This window comes from Panicum virgatum, chromosome 7K, assembly GCF_016808335.1.
Source record: "Panicum virgatum strain AP13 chromosome 7K, P.virgatum_v5, whole genome shotgun sequence".
Classification (NCBI taxonomy): Eukaryota; Viridiplantae; Streptophyta; class Magnoliopsida; order Poales; family Poaceae; genus Panicum; species Panicum virgatum.
Genome location: NC_053142.1, coordinates 38,556,955 through 38,565,689, shown reverse-complemented (window position 1 = coordinate 38,565,689; position 8,735 = coordinate 38,556,955). Strand labels below are relative to the sequence as shown.

Below are 8,735 nucleotides of genomic sequence, written 5' to 3'. Positions count from 1 at the left end.
CGGTGTCCCGTACTCCCGTATCCACGCTGCCCGCGGCTCTCCGTAAGCCACCCGACGCCACAGCTCGCCGTCGGTATCCGTACCGCGACCACCAGCGGCAGCTGGTTGATCTGTACGAGGAAAGGAACTGGCGAACTGCGCAGGTGTAGCCTGTAGCTAGCTGTAGCGTGTGGGTGGCTAGGCGCCATGGATGGGCTGGATTGCTCTCTTTTGCACCGGTGAAGACTAAAAAAAATACAGATATATAAAAATCCAACGGGTACCATTTTGCAGTTTTACACAAACTTCTGGAGCGAACAGGTTCCAACAAATTTCTAAAGTACAGTAGTATTGCTCACACCCAAATGCATGCCCAATAAATTACACCACACATCATATGTTAGGGTAGCATGGCTCTTATTGGAATTGGAAATAACTTAGAACAGGTCGAGTATAACTTATAACACAAGAACGAGCTTCCAAGTACTGACGACAATACGATTACTTAATTTCAAGGTCCAATGCGAAGCAGCCGAGCATTGCAGACCAGCGGTCAGGGATCTGTTTCATGCTGCTTCTTTTTTCTGAAGACAAGCCTGCTCCGCAGGCCCGCACGCCGCTTCTTCTTTCTCGCGTCAGCTGAAGCAGATGCTCTGGGTGACCGCGGAACCATCGCACGAGCAACGATCGGGGTCGAAGAGCCACTTTTACGAGCCTTTGCGCCTGTGCCAGGATCTTCATGTTCAGGGCTCTTCTCACTGTGTTCTTTGATGCGTGCGGCTTCTTCAGACGTGGGAGGACTGAGATCATCAGGTTTGGGATCCGCTTCGGCAAGAAGGTTTGCAGCTGGCAAGAGTAAGGTACTGCACTTTTCTTTGTCTGATGCATCTGCACTTGCCGAGCTTTCTAAAGCGTGCAACTGCTTGCTTAGGTTAGCTATTGTTTCCTGGCATTCTGCAAGCTTCTTGGCTGCTGCAGATATTGCTGAAGTCTGCTAAAGTAATAATAATTATGTTTTCTAATCATAAGCTGATTTTCTGTCTTGCTTTGCCATCTTCAGAATGCCAGCTAAAAATAGTAAAGAGTAGTAAATGCCCGGGAAAATGTGTCAGGTTTTATAGTTACTGTGCTATCATTGACAAGGTATGTTTGTGTACGGGTACGACTACGATTTGTAGGTAGACGAAAGTTTCTAAGAATGACATCGAAAATTACCGTTTTTTTGTTTTTCACCCTCTCCTGCTATTTTTTCTTTATTGCTCCCGTCAGAAGAAGCACTGCATCACCAATTATAGGAATTACTTATGCACGCTATACAATTATCAGCAACGGCACAGAAGTGCTGAAAATAATAGCATCATAGATGATTCTCAAAAGACCAGGAAACGAAGATACCTTTCTGTTTCACGGTATACCGGGTGCTGTTCCTGACAACTATCACCTTCCCCTTGATTAACAGCCAATAATTCTTCATCAAGATTAGAGGTGAACTCAATCTGAGAATTATTTGCTAAGCTTACATCAGGTAGTATCTGACTTTCGGTTGTTTCAATCAATTCTTGTTGTGTTCCAAAAGCCATTTCTGATTTTGTACTCTGCAAGGCACCTTTTTCATGAATGTTTAATGTCCCCAGGGATTCATTTCCATCAGAATTATTAATAATGTAGTCCACAACGTCTAGTCCATCAAGATACGAAAAACATTGGCTCACTATCCAATCTAGGATCAAGCAAACTTCATCACTAAGCTTTTCAAGATTAGCCGTTCCATCTAATACGGCACGACAGACATGAAGCAGGTGCTCAAGTCGCAAAGTGAGTTCAGACTTCTCAAGAAATGATCGGAACCTCGTAACATTGTCTTTAGCAGATCTTTCAACCATGCTACTGAGTTTTTCTATCAGAGTGGCCACCATTTTATCTATTTCTGCCCTGTTACAGGATAAGTGTGCAACATCATTTCCTTTGGCAGAAATCTCACTCCTCAGTGCATGTGTTACTTCATCAATAATGCTAGCAACACTTATCTTGCTGACTTGATGCTTATGTATGACCACCTTCAGAACGTCCTGAATCCACTCGGGATACTTGTCAGAGAAAGAATCATCAGGGATGAGACCCCTGTGAACTGTTTCTGAAACAACCATTTTTTAGTCTGTATCAGGTGTATCCTCAAACTGATGTGAGGCACTTGAAGTCCTCTCTAGTTTCTTGATCTCCAGAGGATCAACAAGCAAATGAATGTCGGATCCTGTGATTCTTCTGCCCCTACTTCTAATCTGAGACACCTGGAGCTTCCCAGATCTTGAGTGATCCAGCTTGGCTAATGCACTGACCATTCGTTCTGGATGGTTATTTTCTGTCAAACCATGGGTACCAGACAACTCTTCGTGCTGTCTCTGTAGTATTGACAACTTGCATGCTTCGTCTGCGTACTTGTCAGCAGAACTAGCACCTTGTCGCTTGACCTCATCTTTCATTTTCGCCAACGCTACAGGACCTGGCAGACGCTTCTGAACCATGGTCCGCAGCCTCTGACACTGCTTCTAGTGCAGCTATCTTCTTCACGCTCTCCTGCTGCTGCTTCTGAGCAGCATGGATTGATCTGAGGTCATACTCCCGCTCTTTGTTCCGAATCTCAAGTTCCTCCCGAAGCATGCGCACCTCATACTTAAGGGATGTGCATTGTTTCTGTGAGAATTCAAGCCTTGCCGTCGCATCAGTTAACTTTTGGTCTGAATGTGCTTTGTTTCAGCTCTTTGATCAACTTCTCCTTTGAGTCAACAGTGTTACGAAGATTGTAGTTTTCAGTGATGACCTTCTCAAACTGCTTATTTGCATCCTCAAACTTCTGCTGCAAATCTTGTGTTTTCTTCTGCTCCGAAGATATCTTATTAGCTGCTTCAATTACAAGGCGCTCTTTCTCGTCTCTAACAAGCAGCAGCTGCTCCATACAGCACCTAAGGGCTTCGCTGGTCTCATTCATCCTTCCTGGATACTTGATTCTTCCTCTACGAAGCGTAGTTATCAAGCATCTTCTGAAATAACAAATCAAAGACACATAAAATGCCTCCCGACGCCTCTCCAAGCATTGTAAAATTTCTCTTTTGTAAAATATGACTAGGTTAAAGGGTGGACCTGACCAAAAAGTTAAATGAGAGCTCGAGGAGTGCATGTGACTTCTTAAATTCTTAAAGTAAGATAAGTTTAGTAATTTATTGCTTCTTTTCCAAATTATTAGTTATTTCAGCTTTTTTAAATACATAGATTTTGCTAAAGTTATATGAGGGCTCGAGGAGTGCATGTGACTTCATATCTTCCTAAAGTACGATAAGTTTAGTAATTTATTGCCTCTATCCTAAATTATTAGTTGTTTCTGCTATTTTAAATATATAAATTTTGCTATGTATCTAAACATGATATATACCCACGTGCATAACAAAAATAATGTATTAAAAAAAGCCAAAATGACTAATAGTTTGAGTTGGAACAATATATTATGCAGAGCACATATCCCTTTAATTTGAGGATTTTTCGCATCATTTTTATGATGATACTGTACGTGCGAACAAGAAGAAAGAAAAGGCTAAAAGGATCGGCATACATCAACGAGTCTAATGACAAAATGCATACATCCGTGAAACAAAAGGCTAAAAGGATCGGGATACATCAACGAGTCTAATGACAAAGTGCATACATCCGTTTACCCCCGGGCGATCAACTTGGCACCTATAGCTACTTGGTTCGATCGGTGGTTGGCGCGAGCCCGGAGAAGACAGATGAGGATCAGATCAGACCTGTCGCTTTTCGCCGGCAGCTGCGCCGTCGGCAGCGTGCGCTGCTGGTTTACGTGCCGTCGCTGCTGCAGCTTATCCTGCGCGTGATTGCACTGTCGAATCTTTGTTTGGGAAGTATATTTCGTACGCCAGCCGAGCTAATCGGGTTTATCTTGACCTTCTCGACGATCATGCCATTTGGGCCGGCCCCAGCCCCCGGTGAACCTCTTTTTTGTGCTGTGACGACAGATTTGGCTCGTGACCGATTGGTTTTCTCGGGCCTCCTTTCCAGCTTGACACCCAAATTTGCTTACAATGATATGATATTGTTCACGGATCTCGGCCCGGCAACGAGGTCAGCGAATTTCACTGCAGAAATGGCCGTGGGACGCACCAGCAATTATCCGGCCGGCCGCGCCGTGCACACAACACGTTTCCCTCGCCACCCCCCGTGGCCCCCGCCCCGTCTCATCTCGTGCCCGCGATGCGCGTGCGGTAAACGACCTCGCCCCGTGCGAACGAACGCGACCCGAGCGTCAAGTCCCCCGATTGCGGCGGTGTGAAGAGTGAAGACCCGTGCTCGGCTAATCGCTCCGCGCACCCCCCCGCAGCTCGCATCCTACTCCTACACGACCGATCGCCATTCAAACTCCCCCTCCCCTCGGCGTCGTCGCTCGCTGGACGCAGGGCACCTGCTGCTTTTTCTTCTGCTCCCAGCCTCCCAGGTGGAGGACCTCCCGTCCCGTCCGTCTCGCATGCTGCCTCCGACGGTGTCGCCGGCGGCTTCCTCCATCGCGCCGCCGGTAAAACCACCGGTGATCACGGATCACCCCCCAGCTCCGCCCCCCTTTCTCTCTATTAGTATTTCATTTTCGCTCGGATGGATTATGGATTTGGATTGCTTTCTCCGCCCTTCCCCGATGCACACAGTTGCTGGGGCTTCGTCAGTTTTCTCCTGCTCCGCGCGGCGTTTTACCCACGTGACTCGAGGATCGATGAACCCTGCTCAACCACTAGTGCTTTCTTCAGCCGTGGAAGCGCCCCCTCCCCCCTCCCCTTTGATCAATCGCGGTCTCCGGATTTCGCGAGCGGCGGTAGCGCAGATTGACTCGATTCGGGGGCCTGACAAAAAATGCTGGGGTTTCTGTGTGTTCTGTTGTTGGTGCCACTGCCATGCTCTGATGGACTCCCTCGCTGGTGATTCCGTGCTTAGGTGCTCTGAAACCTGTATCGGTGAAGGCTCCCGCGTGGAAATAGGAGCATGGGTGCGGCGCCGGGAGGCAAGCCGGCGGAGAGCAAGGTTGTGCCGGATGCTGCGGCGTGGGTGTTCAACGTCGTCACCTCCGTCGGTATCATCATGGTTAACAAGGCCCTGATGGGTACTCACGGGTTTGGCTTTGGTATGACAAGTCTCAACCTTCACCTTTGAATCTAAACACAAATAAACTAAACTATGCTTATGTCACCTTTGGTATGCTCATGTTAATCTTTTGGGCGACATCTTTTTCAACATGGATGTTGTCATGGAAAGTGACATGCTATTGTTAGCACTGAACACTCATCCCGTTATCTCAAATCCAAATAGGACTGACCTGAAAAGTGCCATGCATCCAGAAATAAATAAATTTGTTGAAAATTTGTTATCATATTTTTGCATTCATGGACTGGTATCCTCAAATTCCTGTGCATGCATGTTCTGAAAGTGTAAGTTATACAGTTGATGGAGAGATATCTGACAAATGGAATTTGAGATGCACACTGTGTTGTTGGATTCACTGCTCTGCCAATGCTTATTGCTTATCGCTCATATTAAATACGAAAAATTGTACTGAAACAATGTCTTGTGGAGATGAATTAATATTTAATATTGATGCGTCAAAATACATACTGAATGATGCGAGCATACATTCTTTCTGTCAGAACTTCTACCGGCTTATGATGGAATACTTTAACTTACACTGTTGCACTACATTTGATCCTTTGCTCTAACTAAACTCCCTTGCAGTTACGACATTGCCTGGGATTCACTTTGCAACTACAGCTTTGGTGGCATTAATACTGAAATCGTTGGGATATCTTGAGCCATCCTATTTACCTCTTCCAGAGCTTATGAAGTATGTCATTTTTGCAAATATATCAGTTGTTGGGATGAATGCTAGCTTGATGTGGAACTCTGTTGGATTCTATCAGGTGAATAAATAATTGTTATTTCTTTGATGCATTTAGAGTGTTTTATGCATACATATACTAAATTTTGGCATCACCCTTTTCTCCAGATATCCAAGTTGTCTATGGTTCCAGTTTTATGCATGCTGGAAGTCTTATTTGACAATATCCGTTACTCAAGGGGCACAAAGCTCAGCATAATAGTTGTCCTAGTAGGAGTTGCAATATGTACCGTCACTGATGTTAGTTTAAATACCAAAGGGTTGATATCTGCTACAGTAGCGGTTAGCAGTACTGCATTTCAGCAACATGTAAGTATTGACAAAACTATAATTTTTACATTCATTTTGTGGGTACTTGTACAGTTCTTTCCGCTTTATGTGAAACCATACCCTTCAGCATGAACCATGTCTATATTGAAACTAGCATTGGTCGGGTCTCATCACTGTATACATGCTGACCATTTGTAAGTATTCACAATCTGGTGGCTCTTGCAGTGCCTATGAATAGCATTGGAGTTGAGAATTCAGAGCTTTTAGAGGTAACTGTACTCAGTTACTCCATAAAACTTAAAAGCTGACCAAGATATTAATAGCTCAAGGTCAATAATTACATGTAGTCTCTGGTTCCTTTTTATTGTCTGCGCGCCTTTTGAACCCTTAAAGTTGTAGCAAATTGCTCCGATACAATAGCAGTACGTAGAAGCCTGAACAGATTTCATGTTAGACAAAACCATATTTTTATCATGCATTATTCACTTTGCCAGCTTTGACATGTTTTCATTCCTTTGTCCTATCTTTCTAATTTTAGTACTTTGGCCTTCTTTTTGGCAGTACATCCATCACCTTCAGAACAAGTATTCCCTTAGCGCATTCAACCTCTTGGGTCATACTGCTCCAGCCCAAGCAGCATCATTGTTACTACTTGGGCCTTTTGTGGACCTTTGGCTGACTAATAATAGAGTTGATACTTACCGTTATAACAACGTGGTGATGGTAAGTGCTGTTCTGTACTTCGCCTGGCTAACAACTTGCCTTAATTTCTCTTGCACTTCAATTGGAATACAATCTAGGGATGGAAGGATGGTAAACACAAAACTCAAAACATTGTGTTACTGGTAGGCCAGTGCCATTTCAATATATCTCAATCATGAAAAAACACAGGGATATGAACACACAGAACAAGTTTACATTACATAATTTTGCCTTAGCACCATCTATTAGCAACTTAGCAATAGGTGGGTGAACTGATGGCTGATATTTCCTTCTCATCCACACCCCTTCCAGTTCTTCATAGCACTGTCGTGCGTGATTGCAATTGGAACCAACCTGAGCCAGTTCATATGCATTGGAAGGTTCACAGCCGTCTCATTTCAAGTTCTGGGCCACATGAAGACGATCCTTGTGCTCACCCTGGGGTTCATCCTCTTCGGAAGAGAAAGCCTGAACGTTCATGTCGCATTTGGTATGATCCTGGCCATTGTGGGTATGATTTGGTACAATCATGCGTCGTCGAGGCCTGGAGGCAAAGAGTGCCAAGATTACAGGGAGCCGGTCCAGGTAGACATCGAACAGGTCGATCAACCGCCACAGGTGAAACCTGACGGGAAGAATTGAGACGAAAGCCTTAGAGATTCCACACTCGACATCCATTTGCCCCTTCTGGGTGTAGCCGCTTATACTTGGTAGAGATGCCGGGAGTACTGTAGATTTCTCCCATTTTCATTGATGAGCAAGTGAGACGGTGATGCAACGACACCTCGCGGCAGGAAGATCACTGAGATACGCCTGGAGGCAGATCCCCCGTGATGTGATGCCCAACAAACATGATCGGCAAATTGTGTGGTGGTGTATACTGGTACTACACTAGCCAGTAGGCAGGTAGGGGTAGGAGAAAACGTGCCAAAGAGATTTGGATCGCTCAGCCACAACTACCAGAAAGAGAGAACACGTCGAGTCCTGGAATCAACTAGTTTGGAGCCTGCCATTGTGAAAATGTGACTTCTTTCTTTTCTGATCTGAGAATTTGCGATTTTGCTGTTGCAAGATTTCAGTAGTTTTTATTTCCACTGTGTATCAGTAATTGTTTGCCGCTTGCCCGTATCAGTATCAGAGTCGTGGGCTCGTGGCCTAGCAAGTATGGCTGTGACAGAACCGTCAAATTAAAACTCAAATTAAGCATAATGACCATCATCTGAACACATCAGGCGCATTAGCTTAATGGTTTAATTTGACAGTCCTTTCTCAACCGACGTTCCGATCGAAACAAACATCAGTAGTCTCACACGAAGGCGAGCACAGGTAGTACAAACATGCCGAGTACATATAAATACAACTACAATACAGAGTAGAGTACATTAAGTTTTACAAACCTGGTTTAATTACATAAATAATATACAAGTGCAACTGCAGTTTAAAACAAAGTCCGTTATAGGAAACCTGACGTCTATAATACATGAAGCGCAGTGTCGAATCACACACTCAGCCCACGGGTGTGTGATTCGGTAACTAGCAAGGACTAAGCATCTGGTCCGGCAATTTCCCAGCCATCCGCGTCACGACGGATGAACTTGGCGCAGTAAGGACAGAAATCTACATCTGTAGGACCTGAAACGAATATTGCAACAACCCTGAGTATTCTAATACTTAGCAAGACTTACCCGACTATGGGTATACATAGCCCATTATCTAGACATGCAAGGCTTTCTGGCTATAGATTATTTGCAGAAAAGCGTCTAAGGGTGGATCCTTACTTTCAATATTTTAGCTCACATTCTATATAAATTAATATCCTCTAGTCATTTGCAGAGCCCTT

The 8,735-nt window shown here is 44.7% G+C and overlaps 1 protein-coding gene and 1 pseudogene across 2 annotated transcripts; one reads left to right on the top strand and one right to left on the bottom strand.

The window, feature by feature from the left end:
* Window positions 1-290: 290 nt before the first annotated feature.
* LOC120642602 lies at window positions 291-2,965 on the bottom strand (annotated as a pseudogene).
* Window positions 2,966-4,346: 1,381 nt separating this feature from the next.
* LOC120642495 (UDP-rhamnose/UDP-galactose transporter 5-like) lies at window positions 4,347-8,121 on the top strand. 2 transcript variants are annotated; one of them, XM_039919053.1, is made up of 6 exons: window positions 4,347-4,558; window positions 4,969-5,155; window positions 5,761-5,945; window positions 6,032-6,232; window positions 6,755-6,916; window positions 7,276-8,121. In XM_039919053.1, exons 2-6 carry the CDS (start codon window positions 5,017-5,019, stop codon window positions 7,522-7,524), a joined length of 936 nt encoding a protein of 311 aa, XP_039774987.1. In that variant the 5' UTR covers window positions 4,347-4,558; window positions 4,969-5,016; the 3' UTR covers window positions 7,525-8,121. The 2 variants fall into 2 exon arrangements, with proteins under 2 accessions (XP_039774987.1, XP_039774986.1); XM_039919052.1 differs by having other exon boundaries at window positions 4,351-4,558; window positions 7,208-8,118.
* Window positions 8,122-8,735: the final 614 nt, after the last annotated feature.

Bases quoted from the DNA above. Each gene is read 5' to 3' on its own strand.
- LOC120642495 (XM_039919052.1), top strand. From the start codon at position 5,017: ATGGGTGCGGCGCCGGGAGGCAAGCCGGCGGAGAGCAAGGTTGTGCCG. The intron at 5,946-6,031 runs GTGAATAAATAA...CCTTTTCTCCAG, and splicing joins ACTCTGTTGGATTCTATCAG to ATATCCAAGTTGTCTATGGT. The intron at 6,917-7,207 runs GTAAGTGCTGTT...CACCCCTTCCAG, and splicing joins GTTATAACAACGTGGTGATG to TTCTTCATAGCACTGTCGTG.